Consider the following 17,123-nt stretch of genomic DNA (forward strand, 5'->3'; position numbering starts at 1 on the left):
TTTAAAGAACACGAACTCTATATTGCTTAAGTATACTCGAGCATTTTTTTCGAATTTTTAATATTAATGAATAAATGTTACATACTTCGATCAGTCAGGTAGAAATTGATAGGGTTAATTTTTCAGGTAAAAGTTTGAAGCGATATTCTCGATAGATTTCTATTATATACAATAGGCAGAATGGAAAACATTGATAAAATTTAACGAATTTCCTTTGCTACACTTTTAGGGAAATAATAATAAAGTTGATTGAATATTTTTACTACAAAGCACACCTGTTGTTACTAAGCTAACTTTACGTATGTATACATATAATACAATACTAATAACATACTTCACATGTGTTGTCACGCTTTCTTGAAAATTTCAACGGTATCATGAGATAACATATGGACAATATAGAAACTGAAATATGATGTATGTATGTATGTATATATATATATATCTGTCACTATGATATCAGATTTGTAATAATGTATGTAAGATAATTATTGTCAAATGTGCGATAAAATTTCTGTTGTCGATATAATCAGCATCATTGACTGAAATAAAATATTTCATGGAAAATATAACCTCCATCGTTTGTTTATAGAAAGTTGTATCAACACTTCGAAATGCAACCCTCTGTTCAAAGGGTGGTTTAAAAGAAGTACAAAGCACATGGTCGTCATTTAAATTACAAGTACTATAAGAAGAAACTGATATTAACGATAAAACAGTTTTTTTATTACATATAAAATACAAAAAGTAGGTTTTAAATATCTTACCATTTAATTATTATACGTTCGAAAACAACTATGGTAAATGAGTGCCTTAAAAGATCAAGATCCCGATTACGGGCCATCCGATGCAAGTGATGAAAAACATCAACGAATTTACGAAGAAAATGGTATATATGAAATTTTTTATCAAATTTATGCGATGTTTCTATTGTATCTAACCTGTTTACACTCCATTTATTTTAATATTAAGAACTATCTTTTTGTAACAACATTACTAAAAATTGAATGTGTACAATGAATAAAATATACAGAATTAATTGTATTTATTTGCATTCGTTTTTATTGTTATTTCATTTTAGCACGAAGCAGTACAGCAAGAAAGATAACTGCTATTATTGAAAGGGAATTTTCCCAGGAAATTAATACAAAAGAGAAAGAAGTTTTAGAGTTACAAGAAAGATTACATAGAGCATCAAAAATCCTTCATCTTTTGCGTTATGTTATTGTTGCTGACTTTTATAATCGCAAACAGTGTCAAAATTCACAAAATGGAGAAGCAAAGCAAACTCAAATTCATCCTGCAATAAAACAGCTGATTGGTAAATCACCAAAGTTATCCGACAGTTCAATTATTTCTATGTCAACAACATCTAACAAAGACAGTTATTTTACCACATCAGAATCAATTTCGATATACCCATCAAGTACCACTGGTGATGCTGCAGTAAAAATAGAAGAAGCTTCTGAACATTATCGATTAGAAAAAAGAAGGAATGAAACGGACGAAGATCCAAGGCCAAAGAAAATTCCACGATATATTCCACCAAAAAGTGGAGTCCCAGAGTCTCAATGTCCATCGAGAGGTATTAGGCACAAAGTGAGGAAACGTATAATTATTGGAAACATTTCAAAATGGATTCCTCCAGAATGGAGAGAAGATGCAGCTAGTCACAAGTGGACAATGTATGTTAGAGGAAATAAAGAAAATCCTGATATTAATGATTTTGTTAGCAAAGTTCGATTCTTTTTACATCCTAGTTATAGACCTAATGATGTTGTCGAAGTTACATCAGCACCATTTTGTCTTTCAAGACGCGGTTGGGGTGAATTCCCGCTAAGAGTACAATTGCATTTTAAAAGTGCTCTCAATAAGCCAATGGACATAATTCATTATTTGAAATTAGACCGTACTTATACTGGTCTACAAACTTTAGGATCCGAGACACTTGTCGATATATGGATCTACGCAGACTCCCGAAATTCTAAACGAAATACGGGTAAAGTAATTGACGAAGATTTTAATGAGAACGAGCATAATTACGATGTGAAGCTAGAAAATGACAAAGATTCTAATCTCATGTCTGATTTTATAAGTAACAGTATAAATAAAACATTAGAATTAGCAGATAAGAGCAGTGAAGTGGTAGTTAAGAAAGAACCCTCAGAAGATATAGAAATTAATGAAGATTTAATAAATGTGAAAAAACTGTTATTTTATATAGAACTTGATCATGATTATTGTGGTTCCAAGTACTTAAATGATTCTGAAAGAAATTTAACTATTGACCATTCATCAACAACATTAACTAATTCATTTTTACATAAGATTGTCACAGTAGATAATCAGCAGAAAGAAGATAGAGAGGAGGTCACTGAAACTAATAACACAATAACAAGTGAACTTTTAATAAATGGATATTTAACAGACTTAAAGGTACAAGAGGAATTAACAAACACAAGCATACCTTTGTTAGATGAAGTTAATCGGAAAGTACTTCCTCTAAGTTGCTCCAGAGTTCACTCGAACCTTCGTCCTTTGAAAATTTCTATTCCTCCATTATTTGAACCATCTGGAAATAGACATGTCTTAGTTCTTCAGAACAATAAAACGATTTCTGTAGATATTGCAGGTATGGATTATGCCCGTAATAACGATTCAACAAAATCAAGGATAAATTTATCTACTTCTCGTGGTATTAGTTTGTTGAAGAAACCTTTAGGCACAGAAACTAAAATCCAAGAACGAGATCCTAATGGAACAAAGGTACAACAAGGATTAAAGCTTCAAGTCTCTAAAAGTATTCTCTTAAATGTAAATTCCAATGTACCAGTACTGAAGATAGCTGAGAGAAGAAATTCACCAAATGATCTTTCTTTTAATTTTGAAAAAGAATCAGCTACTGAACAGATGTTAAAAGTGAACAATCAAGAATTGAAGGAATTCAAGTTATCACGCCAGAAAATCACTTTAGGCAAGGATAAATACAAGCTCCAAAGTAAAAAGGAGTTTTACGACGAAATTATCCGAACAATTGAGAAAGCAAATATTCTAAACGTTCAAGGCCTATTACGATTCATTGTTAGAAGAATGCCCTTGATAACTCAAAATGCTTCCGACTCCGATTACAAACGACTACATCCTTATGCCTGCACGAGCGAAGAAGAATACTTTAGCTATAGTATAGCGAAGCGAAATGCCTGTGAATGGAATCGAGCAAGGATGATACGATATTTTATGAAGAAAAAGCCATTCACGGAGGAAGAATTATGGACCACTAAGGAAATAATGATTTGGGCGAGATTGCACGGTTATACGCCTCTTTGTCCGAATTTGAGTATTCGGTCAATAAAACAGCAAAAGAGTTTACCTGTTCCCACAATTGCCAAAAGCATTTCTACATGTACACAGCCTGATACTTTCTGCAAGTGGCTTCAAATTTATCCAGATCAATCAAATGATAATTTGCTTAACTCTAATTTACATCAATCCAACGAATTGGACATTGAGGTTGATGTTGTAAATACTGATGTTGCACTAGAAAGTAAGAAAGGACTAAAAGAAAGAAAAGAGCATAAGGAATTTGTAAACACGAAAATTACAGTATTGGAACTTGAAAAGAAATTAGTGCCGTTTTATGATTTTATTTGTGAAACTGCCAGAGAAATTGGTATTAAGCTAATTTCTGAAGAAATTGTACCCACTGTCGTACATGGCGCAGCTGGTCGAATGATAATGCGGGTATGTTTTACATATATATATTTTTACATAATTTAAAAATCAATGAAAAATTAAATTTTCTATATATTTTATATTTTGCTAGGCTGTTGAATGCCTTGCAGAGGATTTAGTCAGAATGTCTTTGGCGAAAGCTTGGGAAAGATGCAGTGATAATGGGTAAATATACTTTTTCAATCAGGCTACTTGTATATATATACATATATTTCGTATAAAATTCACAACTTTTTACGATGTCAAATATACCTATTACATACATATATGTATGTATATTATTATCGCGGAATTGTGACAGTCTTTTTTTGTTTTATTTGTAGATATCCGAAGGTGATCGTTTTGGACGATGTACGTGGAGCCCTTCTAAATCGTGAAGAATTTGATATTTTTACAAATCACGGATTAGGCTCAAAATATCGGTTAACGGCTACAGATTAGCTTAGAAAAATATAAAATCTAGAGAATTTAATGACTGAAGGAATATTTAATATTAAGGAAATTTGAAAAGTTCTGCCGTATTACGTATATAACATAGGTCTGCTGCAACAACGCGCTCCAATACAGTTCCGATAACGGAAGCCTCGCACATGTACAAATTTATAATTTTGAATAAAGTATATGAATTTTTGTACGAACCAGTAGGTTCAATAAAATTTAAACTAGTTTCTGACCTCTTTTCTGTTATATCTACATATAATTGAATTAACTTCAATCATGCCTCATCTTTTATATTTTCTTTCGAACATATATACATGTATTTAAAAAAATTTAAAACCGAGATCAAATATTAGGTAGCAAATATCAACAGATTTCTCACGAAAATTTGTTTACTGCACAATTGATGCCCCGTCTATCGCATAATAACGTAATCATTTTCTTGTAGAGCCGCTTGCATTTCTACTAACGTGATATCTTTTAATCGAGGTGACATGGGAACGTAATTAGACTCATCCGTTATTCTTTGGAATCCTAAATTATTTTTCTCGATTCGTACAGAGTTTTTATGAGATGTTAAAGGTAAACTACTAGGTCCAGAAGCCCGAATATCTTGCAACCTTAAAAAGATATATATATATAATATAAATAAATGTAATATTAAACAAGCATAATATTGCATGAAGAAAAACTGAACGAATACAAACCTGCTTCCTTTCATGGACTCTGAAGCGCACCTCTGACGTGGAGGCAAAGGTGGTGGCTCTTCCGACAGTCGATTACAAAAGAGATTCTCCATATAAAAATTTGAGGCAGCTACTGCACTCATGTCGGATTCATCTGGAATTTCTTCATAAATCCCAGAAGTTGCAGAAATATCAGAGTATCTTCTAACATGATAATGGCCATATGGTTCTGGCTGATAAACATCCTCATTTATTTTACCAGACACTCTATAGCTTATTTCTTCATATCTTTCATTAGATTCTCTTCTTTTAGATAATATTTTTAATTCCATTCTTCCAGTTGTTACTGAATAACTTCGCAAACGTTCATCATGGGATATTGCTCTAATATCACCTTCACTTAAGCTTAAAGGTCGTCCATTAGTTTGCTTGTGTCTTGGACCACGGCCCTGAGTTACCAAATCTTGCAACAATTTACCAGCTTCTAAACAAAACAAATGTAGTTCACCAATTCCAGCACGGAATTTTTTTGATGTATGAATCACACAAATACATTTAACGTCATCTGGTCGTCCTGCCGTGATCAAGTGAAACTGATTTAGTTCATCCCACTCAAAATTCTCTAATGTTTCACCAGAATGAATATCCTTTATTATTACTCCTAATGTGCTTGTTATCAAATCACCATATAGTCCTGAAAAAAGTTCTAATAATTAAACTTCAAAAAGCACAGATTCTTTCTATGAATAATGACTTAAATACCTGTCAATCCTGATGCTTTGGAATGTGGATTGTCTACCATAGATATTTTATAAGATCCTGGTACAAATTTAATCTTTCTAGGTCTTAATAGCTGTCTAATATTTGCCATCCACCGCTGTGACTCTGTCTCTGAATTACCAGCTAAATAGAGCAATGGTTTCCTATCTTTGATAGGAAATATACCAAAAGCAAATTGCTTAGATCTAGATTGGGTACGGCAAATAATGGCATCCAATGGTATTACTATGAAATTTTCTTTGTCATTTGATGATGAACTATTATCGTTGCCAATACAATAATCAAGATTTACTCTGACTCCTAATTCAGAACCTAGTTTTTGAAAGGAACACCAATGCCTTTTCCAAACTTTCCAAGGGCCCAATGTTCTCTTTTTTACCTTATGAACTTTGGACTTGCTACCACAAAACTTGACATCTAGAAATCCACAGATTTCTTCCTCAGCCATTTCTCTCTCCTTTTCTAAAAGATATCTCATTGTTAATATTTAGAAAACAATTTTTACTTTGCATGAAAGGAAAATATTTATATAATTTGGAAACTACCTAGTACAAAAATAAGCGATAGAAGATATGGTTAACATATTATTTTGCGAATTAATTACCTTAAGCTTATTATCAGATGCGAAAGAGAAATACTTTTTCATAAAACAAAATATAATACAATAAAAAATGTCTTTAATATCCCACAGAAGAGTCAAATCAAGTAATTGGCTGCTTTTGATTTCCAAAACTAACTACAAAATTTTATAAATACAGAAGAACATAGATATTTACAAAAACGCCCGGGCAATTCAATCAGCAGTATTTGTATTGTTTACTAACTTGCTCACTCCCCAATCTTAAACTCAGTACTGCCAACAATGTGAGAAATTGATCAGTCAATTGTTATGAAAATCAGAATTCCCTAAATAAAATTTCTGCTATAATATATTCAAATATAAATGTTATTAAGCTATTAATAGTGTAATTTAATATAATTTAATAAAAGTTTCCATCAGAAAAAACAGATCGGGAAAGCTTTGTTTAGAAGTACAAAACATCATAAAGATTACATTTTTCTTTTATATAATCCAACTTACATTTTATTAATTTTATAAAATTACAATTTTTAAATAATTTTAGCATTTCAACATGTAATGCTACATACAAAAAATATTTTTGTATTTCTTACATATTTTTAATATGATCAGGCTGCATATTGAAATAAAAAAGCAGAAGGAGTTCTAATAGGAATTAATTTTCGATCACCATATGGATTAGTAACCACATAATAACTTCTTCCATTGATAAATTGTTGCTTTTTTTGTATCAAAACATTGTCAGGATGTTGATAAATCGCTGGAGGACTTCTTTTTAACATCATCATATAATTTTGTGCTGGAAGATTGCTATTTAAAGGATTTTGTGGTCTTTTGTTTGGACCACAACAAGGCAGATAGCAGCATGCTTTTCTTTTACCATTTTGTACTCGGTACAATATAAACGCGTAAATAAATTCAAATAAAAAGATAATTGCAGCAATTGTATATCCACCCACGACAACTTTGTATGTTAAAAGAAGATCAGTATTTCGCAATTGTCTCTCGCTTGAACGAAGATCAACTGGACAGATTTCAGCTAATGGCAGATCTTCTTGCTTCGTACGATGTATGATACCGGTCTCTATTAATCTTAACAGCCTGTAATTTAAAACAATAAAACCTATATTCAAAAAGTTTCTATTAAGAACTCATTTCTATTACAATATTCCATTTAAAAAAATGGGAATGTAAATAACCATCTTTATTTTTAGTAAAACTTAAGTTAGTAGATTGAATCCAGTTAAAACTTACAATCTATTGAAACGTTTTTCAAAAGTTGAACCATGGGGAAAGCCAAAGGCACGGCTGGTTATTAAAATGCTACCAGGCATTATAACATACGTACAACGCGAGTTATGTTGTAAATGATGACGCGTTTTATTCATGTAGTCTTTGAATATTAAAGTTTGCAAGTAATGTGCCTCTGCTAGGAAAAGTCTTTCTAAAAGGAGAAAGTGAATCAAATGAGAAAAATGAGTAGAATGGTATTACGATCGTTTCTTTATATGTATACTAGAATATTTAATACGTACTGGTAGTAACTGATTCTAAAATAGCTCTTGAATGCTCATAGTACTTAAAAACACCTTTTCCTTGCAATTTGCTTACGTTCAATAAACTCAAATCGTTCTCCTGATTCTGAAAACATAACAAGATTTAATGTATTATTTTTATACGTTAAAATGTTTAAAATTACTAAAAAATAATTCAGTTTAGCATTAAAATCTTAGGAAGATCGCTTTACATCTTACTTGAGAAAGAAGAAAATCAATCGTTCGTCCCTTATAGGTGATCCAGCTGTATCCCTTGTGAACAATATCTTGTAGGGAACTAATAGAGAGCGTAAATTGAGGTTTTGTAAGAAACGCTGTGAGATTTGCCGTGTAAAAAGATGTCAAAATCAATATAAAAATCCACCATGTAGCGAAAAGCATTCGTGTTGAATCTGCAACTCCAATTACAATTTTTAGAAATTGTAATAACAATGTATTTAAAATTAATCAATACATTTTACCTGTTGTAGCAACAATATTCGTTCCTTGTTTCAACAGAGAACTATAAACGAACCAGAAGCAAGAGGACAAACTGAAGTTTTCAGAACTTGGATCGTGCCATAATTTTGCTCTATATATCAAAAGATTAAATTAAAATTTATATTAATTACTGATTATATTAGTTATAATAATTATTAAAAAGTTTTTCAGAAACCTCATACTGGCGAAAAGATAAATAATTGGTCCCACAAAAATTAATGATATTAAAACTAATAGCCAGACGGTTCTTTCGAATGGTGCCAGAAGACCAGAACCTGTAGCTGATTCCTGAGGTCTCTTCATCACAGCAGTTAATTTCGTTTCATCTAGTGGAGCGCTGAACGTACAATATTGTCCAATTTCCGGTAATACGGGAAGAAACGCAACAGCTACGTCTACTTTCTATAAAATGAAATAGATTTCCTTAACAATTAAATCATTGTATTACAATTACATCAATTATATTACAAATTCCTAAATAATACCTTCTCGTAAAGTAAACCAAGAATACCGCTACTTTTATCACCCAAAATATGTTCTTTTGGTGGAATAATGGTATAGGTGAAATTTAATTTCGTACTGAGTAAGTCAAAAATGTAAAATGCATATCCTTTACCGACCCACTTTCCATTTTCTTCTACAATTCCTGAGAAAGGCATGTCCTATAAAATAATAAACATATTGTGCATCTTTATAATTAAAAAAGGTAAAATATATGCTGAGTTTTGGACCTAACTTACATTCCAAGATGTTACTGCTAGTTGCGACGGCATTTCTTCATTATTTTTACTATTTGCCACATTATCTATTAATAGAAAATAATGTAAAGAATAATTAGAAATATTTTAAAATAGTTTTATTTTATGAAGATAATGACGACTAACGTATTAATCGATTCATTTACGCTTCTAACTCAAACATAGAGAATAATTAAATCAATATGCTTTTTGAATTAGTATGCTTCATCAATGACATTTAAAAAATAACGTATAAGCTATTTGATTAAAAGATAAAGAAAAAAATTCTGAAAAAGATGAGAATATAATTTAAAAATTAACATAATTTATTGTATTATTATTAAAAAAGAGTTAATCATATTTACGCACCTTCACCATGAACATACCGAGTATATTCTTGAATAAAAAAAGATGCTATAAGAAGTAACAAATAAAGAGTGTGCATCCTTTAATCTAAACTGGAATTACATTGATCTTAATCGATTCTAATTTAACGATCGTATATTATGTTATAGACAATTATCGCTTCCACAATAAAACTAGCACCTGTGTAAATCGATACTGACGTGCAGGTCACATCCTGGCTAATAGTGACCCGACCAACGTTTACGTAGTGACTGGTATACGCATTATCGCCTTCGAGTAGTATAAACATGAAAATCGACCCGCTCCTAATAACCTTGCAATCTGCTCATAGCAATCAGTCATTCTTCCGATAAATACAATTGTTTCGTACTTTCCTAAAAAGTAATAATGAATTATAAATTATGTCATATTTTAAAATGAATAGAAAGAAAGAAATGTTTATGATCAATAGCGGCATAATTATTTGGAATTGGTAACATAAATTATTTTTGTCTTCAAGTCTTTCAAATCCAAAAAAAATAATTCTATAGTGGAGCGCCGAAATTTTTCACGAACTCAGCAAAATTTTTTATGTAAATAAATAAATAGTAATTTAATTTATCCAGTCAACTCTACTCTCCAAAAAAATTGTTCGCATTAAATACATAGTATATACGAAAACATATATGTAAATTTGCTCTATATTTGATTTGAATGTTTTACATAATTTAAATCTTTACAATGAACGAGTAATTACAAGGCAATTTTTAAAATGATTAGCCATGGTTCTCATAACTTCAAAAATGATTAATTGACTATTTTGTACAATTCTTTGAAGTTCAATGAAAATTACCATGGATGCAGATTTTTAATATTCAAGAATTTGAAAAATTTCATGCAGCTAAATTAGAAAAAAGAAACAAATGCGTGCTGTGCTCGTGTATTAGAGATGAAAAAACATACTATTGTATAGAATGCAGTAAATTTATTTGTGAAAATCTTCGGAGCTATATTATTAAAGATTGTCGCCACATATAAAAATTCATCTAAATTACATAGATATTTGAAAGGATATATGTACAATATAAAGTGAAAGTACACTGAAAGTATATATTTCAATAAATTCTTTTACGTAATTTACGTACATAAGTTACGAAATAGTGCAGCATCTGAAAATCCACGGTAAGATTAAAAAGAATATGTATACGTTTCAAGGATGAATTCAAATAAACCATTGTTTTCTATCAATAACGTTCTATTTATAATTTCACAATCAAAAACTTACAAGATATTTACTAAAAATCATATTTCAAAAATCGACAAATGTTTACATCGAGTGTAGTCATTATCGATGTGATTATCGATATGTTAATCTTAAACGTATATGAAGGTAGGCGCAATAAAAGTCGAAGGGTGGGCAGAAAGACTATGGTGAATACGTATTCACGATAGTAGCTTGAGTATATTGAAATGACAACAAATGATTGATATTATTGAGAATGGTATAATATGAGGTGAAAAAGGGAATATATTCCGGCGCGAACGGGAGCGCACTTTGTTGGTAAGTAGCCCGACAAAGCGTCCCGTTCGTGGAAATGATTGTGTATTTGGGACTTTCATTCAAGGTGCTAGAAAAATTCCCTTCTGAATTCCTGTTGGTGAATGCAGGTTATGTGAGCATCGAAACGCGTCGTTATTCACCGTTTTTATTGCATATTGGCCAGGATGGGCCAGGGTACGGATACATGCACAGATAGGCCTGCTGAAGTTAGCGTCATCAGATTCGTATCTAGGAATCGTACTATCGAGGAAATAGCCCCCAAAAAGGTAAAATCACAGGAGGCATTTAATGGGTTCAATGACCCCTAACTCAAAACAAGTCACTCACTATTTACCTTTATTTGTTAACTTACTACTTTATATAGTTAAAGTAATCTTTCTTATTGATGAGATGTAATATTTAGACTGTGGATTTTATGAAAACTCATATTTTTGAGAATATAATTAAAAAAATAGGACTTCTGTGGAACTCCTTTTTCCTACTTAAGTATTATAGAAAGAATTGTACATTGGATATTTTCTATATTTTCTCATGTTAGGTGCATTTTGTGCAATTTTACACTTCCAAATTTCCTACAAATAGATAAAAATCTGCAGTCTAGTTATAATTTAAATGAATGAGATTAGTAAAACAATTTGATTTTGTATTATAATTTGGATATGAAATGTTTGATGATTATGGTTGAGCTATTATCTATCAATATTTTAGGAAGTTTTTGTAAAAATTATTATTTTTTTGTTTGTTAGATAAATGAAATGAAAAGATTATCTACATTCTTAAGTTATTTGTAGTATATACTTAATCAAATTATGTTTTTAGGAAGTATATACTTGTAAACAACGGGGCTGTGGCAAGACATTTACTAATCAAGATGAATACAAAACACATGAAGCTCTTGAGGCTTTAAAAATTAGGTTTATGTAAGCTGGCTTCATTTGTTATAAAAATTGATTATGAAATATTAGGTAATAGTATAGTATATTAATAATTATATTTATAGCTGTCGAGAACCAGGATGTGGAGAAGAACTGTCTGATCCTGGAAGCATGTGGCGCCATTATCAAGAATGGCATAATAATGAAACAAATGTATTTATATGTCCATACACAAATTGTGGATCTTTACATACAACCAGTATCAATCTAGAAGAACATATCGAAAACTGCCATAGACAACCATCAACGTTGCCCACTGAACCAGAAGTAATATGTTTTGAAGATCCTGAAAATGCAATGGATGAGGAAATAGTACAAAGCACAGAGGAATGTTATGAGAAGAGAACAAATGAATCTTTTGGGATAAAAGTATGTCAGTATGATGATAATAATGAGCAAAATCTTCTCAGAAGTGATACTGCACAGCAACAAAAAAATGAGGTTTCTCATGATCAAAATACTGCAAATGATAGTTCAAAAGAAGATTATTCTTCCATTAGCGAATCTTTAAATGAAGCAGGCACATTTTCTATGAATGAAAATTTAATTCTAAATGCAGAGAATTTTCTATCTAAATATGAGAGTAACACAAACAAATGTCCAGAACTGCAAAGTGAACATTCCCAAGAAAAAATAAATGTAGTTTATGTAAATGGTGATATTACCATTACGAAAAATACAAAAAATGAAATGTGCAGTATAAATTCTAGAAATCAAGACCACAGAATTGAACTAGATAATCTAGAAAAGATTTTCAGAAATGAACTTGATCGTGATATTTCAAAATCCGAGGAGAATACTATGGAAACAAACAGTAACTGTTCGGATGATGAAGAATACACTCCAAAGAAGCAACGTATGTCTAGGTACAAGCAAGAAATTTATAAATGTGCGGTTAATGGCTGTGGGAGAAAATACAAATACATATCCCATTATCGTCATCACCAAGATAGTCATAAATTAGCTGCCAATACAATTAGTTCAAATTCTAGCAAATCAATACTGAAATTAAAACAAGGAAAAGCCTCAACCGTCAGTTTTTTCTTGTAAGTTTAAATCTATTAACATCTACAAGTAAAAGCAGTATCTTTTTTAATTTTTTATATGTAAAGATAGATATGTGTTATTCATAATTTTAAATGCTTTGTCAAATTTATCACATGTGATTTTAAATTCTAGTTTTTATATTGTATCTTTTGCATCTCAGGTAATTACTATTAGTATAAATGTTATCAAAAAATTAATTTCTCTATTTAATTTTATTTTGTATTAATTAGATGCAAGATCCCTGGCTGTGGTGCTCAGGTGAGCAATGTAACTGGTTTATGGAAACATTACCAGGACAATCATGCTAATTCAAAACTGCCAATAGTACAAGAAACTGCTAAAAGCAATGAAGTATTTCGGTAAGTTAAATTGTCATTTGTTTATGCTTCACATATTATAAAACTGTACTTATTTACATTCTTGATTGAATATTCTTGAATTTATTGCTAGAAATCTGTTTTGATAGATTATTAAAAGAAAACATGTTTCAGTTGTAAAATACCTGGATGTGAATCAGAGTTTAGTACAACACTAATGCTGTACAAACACTTCACTGAAGTGCATTCAAATGGCACTGGCAATAATGCTAGCACAAATACAAAGACTGGGAATGGGAGTAGTTTTCATTATACTGAAATATTTAAAGATGATACTACTAACCCACAAGCAAATTTTAAGACTGACTTTAAAGCAAAGAATAATATTAATGTAAATGACTGTACGATAAGTACTAATGATCAAAGATCATCATCAGTTGTTAAGAAGGAAACACGGGATTGATTTCAGATAAGTTGGTATCACGCGTAAACGTGAAGATAAATAATTGTAGCGGTGAATCAGAGTACTTTACCGGGGCCGCGAACATTCGAATTATAAAGTAAATTATTTTTCCTCCTTCTTTACAAACAGAGATGCGTCTGTCCTTTATTCTCCATCTGTTTAACTAGTCACTTTTTATTACGTTCTTATTAGTGATTTTATGGGGGACGGCCCTCGTTAACTACTCAAATCTTCGTAATTATAACTTTGAATCATAGGAATGCTAAATAGAGAGATAACTCTAGGGTTATCAGAGTTGTTTTTCTATGAATTTTAATTATTTCAGTGAAGATATTATATAATAAAAATTTCATAGCTTTCGATGTTGAATTAAATTTCCAGATTTGCTTTTATGTAAATATCTAAAAATTACTAAGAACTTTATAATACCTAAAATTTACTTCTTGTTTACAAAACGGTATTATATTATAAATTTACAATGAAAAAAATTGAAAAGAAGTATATTTTCAACGTTTTCAAATATATTTTACTGTTATTATTGTAATGAAAAACAACATTACAGCTATTATATACAAAGCAAATATTAAATCAACTCATTTGTAATCTCTACATTTTAAAAAAAGATATGAAAAACAACTCGAACAAATTTAAAAAATTAAAACTTAATATTCAATCAATACAACAGTAAATGCAAAGTAAAGATACAATTCCGTAGATTGATAAGCCTAGTGCGGCAAATTTAAAAATAAAATTCTTGAAACAAAAGACCGTTTACTGCAGTAATTTGTGCGTGTGTTAATATAAAACTCTTGACTTTCCATACTAATTTTTACTATTTTATATTATTGTATCATTTTAATGTAATTTATGTTAGATCATGTCGTAGTTATTGTAGTAGATATTGTAGGTAAATAAGCATTACGTAGCATTTTCATTTATATGTCTGTACATTGAAAAATAAAGTGCAATAGTAAGTTAAAAAGGAGGTTTCATTAACTATAGAATACTTTATTATTTCATTAATTGAAATATTTTATTTCTTACACACAAAAGACTGTATATGATATATACATATATTGTATATATATAATCTAATCTCAATTTGAACAAAATTACCCTCCATACTGCTATCATTATATCTTTTAGTGTGATTTACTATGTTTGTTACGTTATGGTTTATAAATTTAATCGTTTGGTGTACAGCTCAGAAACAAAATTTTCTTTTAATAATCGTCGATGATTTAAGAACTGCTTTAGGATGTTATGGTGACGCTAAAGCGTATACGCCAAATATAGATCGTTTAGCGACAGGAGCTGCCATTTTTTCTCAAGCATTTGCTCAGGTTAGTATTAAGCTAATAGTAAGAAATTAATACCGAAGCTTATACATCAATTAAAAAATGTATATATACATATAGCAACGTCTTTTTAGCAAGCATTGTGTGCACCAAGTAGGAATTCATTTTTAACAAGCCGAAGACCAGATACACTTCATCTTTATGATTTCTATAGCTACTGGCGAAAAGATATTGGCAACTTTACAACATTGCCCCAACATCTAAAAAATAATGGATATATTACTAAATCAGTGGGAAAAGTTTTTCATCCAGGTTTTTAGTTTTTAAGATGCAATATGTGGATATAAATTGTTTTACATCATTTGATATGATTATGGTATGTTTCACAGGAATTAGTTCAAATAATTCTGATGATAGCCCTTATTCATGGTCAGAAACTCCCTTTCATCCATTTACAGAAAGATATAAAGATGCTCCAATATGTCAAACAAATATACAGATGCTGCCTGCACAAAATCTTGTAATATTTGTGATATAATGAGCTATTACTTAAAGAGTATTGAGAAGATTGAAAAAGATAATAATACCTAATAACATTACAAATTTTGTTTTTCATATTTTAGTTATGTCCAGTTAAAGTTTCATCAATGCCAAATAAAACATTACCAGATATAGAAATATTGAGGGAAGCTAAAACTTTTCTATCTAATCAAGCAGGAAATAGTAGTCCTTTTTTTTTAGCAGTTGGATTTCAGAAACCACACATACCATTTAAATATCCAAAAAAATATTTAAGTATATTTAATGATTATTATTAATTATTATAATCATAAAGATTTCTAATTAAAGAAATCATTTTTATAAAAAAATATTTTGCAGAAAAGCACCCCTTGCACAAATTTGAAGTACCTAAACCTTATAAATGGTCAAATAATGTTAGTAGTATTGCTTATAATCCTTGGAATGATTTAAGAAAAAGAGAAGATATTGCTGCTTTGAATCTTAAATTTCCATGGGAAAAAATACCAAGTATAGTTAAAGTGATATGTGAAAATTTATTTTCTTGTGTGTAGTGCACAAAGATATATGTTTATTTCTTTTTAATTTTCAGAAAGTTTTGCTCGGTTAATTATTCAATCATATTATGCATCTGTAACATATATTGATGATTTAATTGGTACATTAATAAATCATTTGGAAAGGTTGTCAATTCGAGGAGATACTACTATTATATTAATGTCTGATCACGGTGAGTTGAAAAATCTTCCAATTAACTATTGTCTAAATTTTTCTATCTTTTAAATTATTATTCAATTTTTTACAATTAATATTTATGTAGGCTGGTCACTAGGAGAGCATGCAGTATGGGCAAAATATAGCAACTATGATGTTGCTTTAAAAGTACCATTGATAGTATCAATACCTGGGCTTACATATGAAAAACTAAAAGAAAATACAAGCGTAAATAATTCGTCAAAAGGGAATCAGATATTTATAGATTCAATAGTAGAATTAGTTGATATTTTTCCAACAATTGCAGATTTAGCAAATATCTCAATACCTATTTGTTCAACTGAAAGTACGCAAATTACCTGCAGCGAAGGAATTACTTTTATACCACTTATAAGAGCTGCTTTAAAAGACGAGGTATTATTAATTTACAAATTTAAATTTTATAGCTTTAATAATATATAATTGTTGAAACTGTTTATCTTAGATATTTGTAATAATTTATAGTATATAATATTTATAATATAGTATAATTTATAGCTAATATTATGGAAAAAGGCGGCTTTTGCGCAATATCCAAGACCAAGCATTGAACCTTCGATACATCCAAATAGTGATGAACCACGTTTAAAAGAGATTATAGCAATGGGGTATACTCTAAGGACAAATAAATATCGTTATATAGCATGGTTATCATTTAATCCTAAAACTATGTCACCAAATTGGAACAATATCATTGCAGAGGAACTGTATGATTACAGTTATGACAAGGGTGAAAACCAAAATGTAGCATTTCTTGAAGAATATGCCAAATTAAAGGAAAAATTAAAAATTTTATTGCAACATGGTTGGAGAAATATTTTATCAGCTAAATCCAATTTTTAAATTATAATTATACTTGTTTAATTAATTTATTATCACTTTACATACATTTGCAA

General features: G+C 30.0%; 5 protein-coding genes across 22 annotated transcripts; 3 read left to right on the forward strand and 2 right to left on the reverse strand.

The window, feature by feature from the left end:
* The first annotated feature begins 7 nt into the window (after positions 1–7).
* On the forward strand, positions 8–4,405 carry LOC122574551 (YEATS domain-containing protein 2). 5 transcript variants are annotated; one of them, XM_043742250.1, is made up of 6 exons: positions 8–126; positions 230–299; positions 593–889; positions 1,082–3,741; positions 3,824–3,897; positions 4,056–4,405. In XM_043742250.1, exons 3-6 carry the CDS (start codon positions 805–807, stop codon positions 4,171–4,173), a joined length of 2,937 nt encoding a protein of 978 aa, XP_043598185.1. In that variant the 5' UTR covers positions 8–126; positions 230–299; positions 593–804; the 3' UTR covers positions 4,174–4,405. The 5 variants fall into 5 exon arrangements, with proteins under 5 accessions (XP_043598185.1, XP_043598182.1, XP_043598183.1 ...); XM_043742247.1 differs by lacking the exon at positions 8–126 and having other exon boundaries at positions 285–417; XM_043742248.1 differs by lacking the exons at positions 8–126; positions 230–299 and adding an exon at positions 336–421.
* Positions 4,406–4,557: 152 nt separating this feature from the next.
* LOC122574555 lies at positions 4,558–6,430 on the reverse strand. 3 transcript variants are annotated; one of them, XM_043742256.1, is made up of 4 exons: positions 6,241–6,430; positions 5,619–6,093; positions 4,878–5,550; positions 4,558–4,790 (listed from the first exon to the last, which is right to left on the reverse strand). In XM_043742256.1, exons 1-4 carry the CDS (start codon positions 6,280–6,282, stop codon positions 4,586–4,588), a joined length of 1,395 nt encoding a protein of 464 aa, XP_043598191.1. In that variant the 5' UTR covers positions 6,283–6,430; the 3' UTR covers positions 4,558–4,585. The 3 variants fall into 3 exon arrangements, with proteins under 3 accessions (XP_043598191.1, XP_043598190.1, XP_043598192.1); XM_043742255.1 differs by having other exon boundaries at positions 4,878–5,562; XM_043742257.1 differs by having other exon boundaries at positions 4,878–5,562; positions 5,619–6,098.
* Positions 6,431–6,744: 314 nt separating this feature from the next.
* LOC122575013 (glutamate receptor ionotropic, delta-2) lies at positions 6,745–15,338 on the reverse strand. 9 transcript variants are annotated; one of them, XM_043743319.1, is made up of 11 exons: positions 15,070–15,338; positions 9,536–9,729; positions 9,359–9,403; positions 8,993–9,057; positions 8,738–8,914; positions 8,428–8,654; positions 8,234–8,343; positions 7,971–8,164; positions 7,752–7,857; positions 7,471–7,660; positions 6,745–7,317 (listed from the first exon to the last, which is right to left on the reverse strand). In XM_043743319.1, the coding sequence occupies exons 2-11, from the start codon at positions 9,642–9,644 to the stop codon at positions 6,825–6,827; spliced, it is 1,716 nt and encodes a 571-aa protein (XP_043599254.1). In that variant the 5' UTR covers positions 9,645–9,729; positions 15,070–15,338; the 3' UTR covers positions 6,745–6,824. The 9 variants fall into 9 exon arrangements, with proteins under 9 accessions (XP_043599254.1, XP_043599255.1, XP_043599252.1 ...); XM_043743320.1 differs by lacking the exon at positions 15,070–15,338 and adding an exon at positions 15,034–15,054; XM_043743317.1 differs by lacking the exon at positions 15,070–15,338 and adding an exon at positions 13,728–14,068.
* LOC122575015 (zinc finger protein GLI4-like) lies at positions 10,579–13,660 on the forward strand. Of its 3 annotated transcripts, none has more exons than XM_043743331.1 (6): positions 10,579–10,895; positions 10,960–11,161; positions 11,715–11,815; positions 11,896–12,696; positions 13,108–13,236; positions 13,369–13,660. In XM_043743331.1, exons 2-6 carry the CDS (start codon positions 11,060–11,062, stop codon positions 13,655–13,657), a joined length of 1,422 nt encoding a protein of 473 aa, XP_043599266.1. In that variant the 5' UTR covers positions 10,579–10,895; positions 10,960–11,059; the 3' UTR covers positions 13,658–13,660. The 3 variants fall into 3 exon arrangements, with proteins under 3 accessions (XP_043599266.1, XP_043599265.1, XP_043599264.1); XM_043743330.1 differs by having other exon boundaries at positions 10,681–10,895; positions 11,003–11,161; positions 11,896–12,876; XM_043743329.1 differs by having other exon boundaries at positions 10,700–10,895; positions 11,896–12,876.
* On the forward strand, positions 14,681–17,121 carry LOC122575014 (iduronate 2-sulfatase). 2 transcript variants are annotated; one of them, XM_043743328.1, is made up of 9 exons: positions 14,681–15,000; positions 15,090–15,267; positions 15,345–15,475; positions 15,579–15,750; positions 15,835–15,984; positions 16,067–16,204; positions 16,295–16,602; positions 16,726–16,835; positions 16,928–17,030. In XM_043743328.1, exons 1-9 carry the CDS (start codon positions 14,815–14,817, stop codon positions 16,938–16,940), a joined length of 1,386 nt encoding a protein of 461 aa, XP_043599263.1. In that variant the 5' UTR covers positions 14,681–14,814; the 3' UTR covers positions 16,941–17,030. The 2 variants fall into 2 exon arrangements, with proteins under 2 accessions (XP_043599263.1, XP_043599261.1); XM_043743326.1 differs by having other exon boundaries at positions 16,726–17,121.
* The last annotated feature ends 2 nt before the right edge of the window (positions 17,122–17,123 follow it).

The sequence above is a fragment of the Bombus pyrosoma genome, linkage group LG14 (genome assembly GCF_014825855.1).
Source record: "Bombus pyrosoma isolate SC7728 linkage group LG14, ASM1482585v1, whole genome shotgun sequence".
NCBI lineage: Eukaryota > Metazoa > Arthropoda > Insecta > Hymenoptera > Apidae > Bombus > Bombus pyrosoma.

Excerpts from the sequence above, each read along its gene's own strand:
- LOC122575015 (XM_043743330.1), top strand. The coding sequence starts at position 11,060 with ATGGGCCAGGGTACGGATACATGCACAGATAGGCCTGCTGAAGTTAGC. Across the intron at positions 11,162-11,714 it reads AGGAAATAGCCCCCAAAAAG|GAAGTATATACTTGTAAACA; the intron begins GTAAAATCACAG and ends TTATGTTTTTAG. Across the intron at positions 12,877-13,107 it reads TCAACCGTCAGTTTTTTCTT|ATGCAAGATCCCTGGCTGTG; the intron begins GTAAGTTTAAAT and ends TGTATTAATTAG.
- LOC122575014 (XM_043743326.1), top strand. The coding sequence starts at position 14,815 with ATGTTTGTTACGTTATGGTTTATAAATTTAATCGTTTGGTGTACAGCT. Across the intron at positions 15,001-15,089 it reads TTTCTCAAGCATTTGCTCAG|CAAGCATTGTGTGCACCAAG; the intron begins GTTAGTATTAAG and ends ACGTCTTTTTAG. Across the intron at positions 16,603-16,725 it reads GAGCTGCTTTAAAAGACGAG|CTAATATTATGGAAAAAGGC; the intron begins GTATTATTAATT and ends TATAATTTATAG.
- LOC122575013 (XM_043743319.1), bottom strand. The coding sequence starts at position 9,644 with ATGTTTATACTACTCGAAGGCGATAATGCGTATACCAGTCACTACGTA. Across the intron at positions 8,915-8,992 it reads TAGCAGTAACATCTTGGAAT|GACATGCCTTTCTCAGGAAT; the intron begins GTAAGTTAGGTC and ends ATTATTTTATAG. Across the intron at positions 8,655-8,737 it reads TTGGTTTACTTTACGAGAAG|AAAGTAGACGTAGCTGTTGC; the intron begins GTATTATTTAGG and ends TTCATTTTATAG.
- LOC122574555 (XM_043742255.1), bottom strand. The coding sequence starts at position 6,282 with ATGAAAAAGTATTTCTCTTTCGCATCTGATAATAAGCTTAAG. Across the intron at positions 6,094-6,240 it reads CATCTGATAATAAGCTTAAG|GAGAGAGAAATGGCTGAGGA; the intron begins GTAATTAATTCG and ends CTTTTAGAAAAG. Across the intron at positions 4,791-4,877 it reads GAGTCCATGAAAGGAAGCAG|GTTGCAAGATATTCGGGCTT; the intron begins GTTTGTATTCGT and ends TATCTTTTTAAG.
- LOC122574551 (XM_043742250.1), top strand. The coding sequence starts at position 805 with ATGAGTGCCTTAAAAGATCAAGATCCCGATTACGGGCCATCCGATGCA. Across the intron at positions 890-1,081 it reads ACGAATTTACGAAGAAAATG|CACGAAGCAGTACAGCAAGA; the intron begins GTATATATGAAA and ends ATTTCATTTTAG. Across the intron at positions 3,742-3,823 it reads CTGGTCGAATGATAATGCGG|GCTGTTGAATGCCTTGCAGA; the intron begins GTATGTTTTACA and ends ATATTTTGCTAG.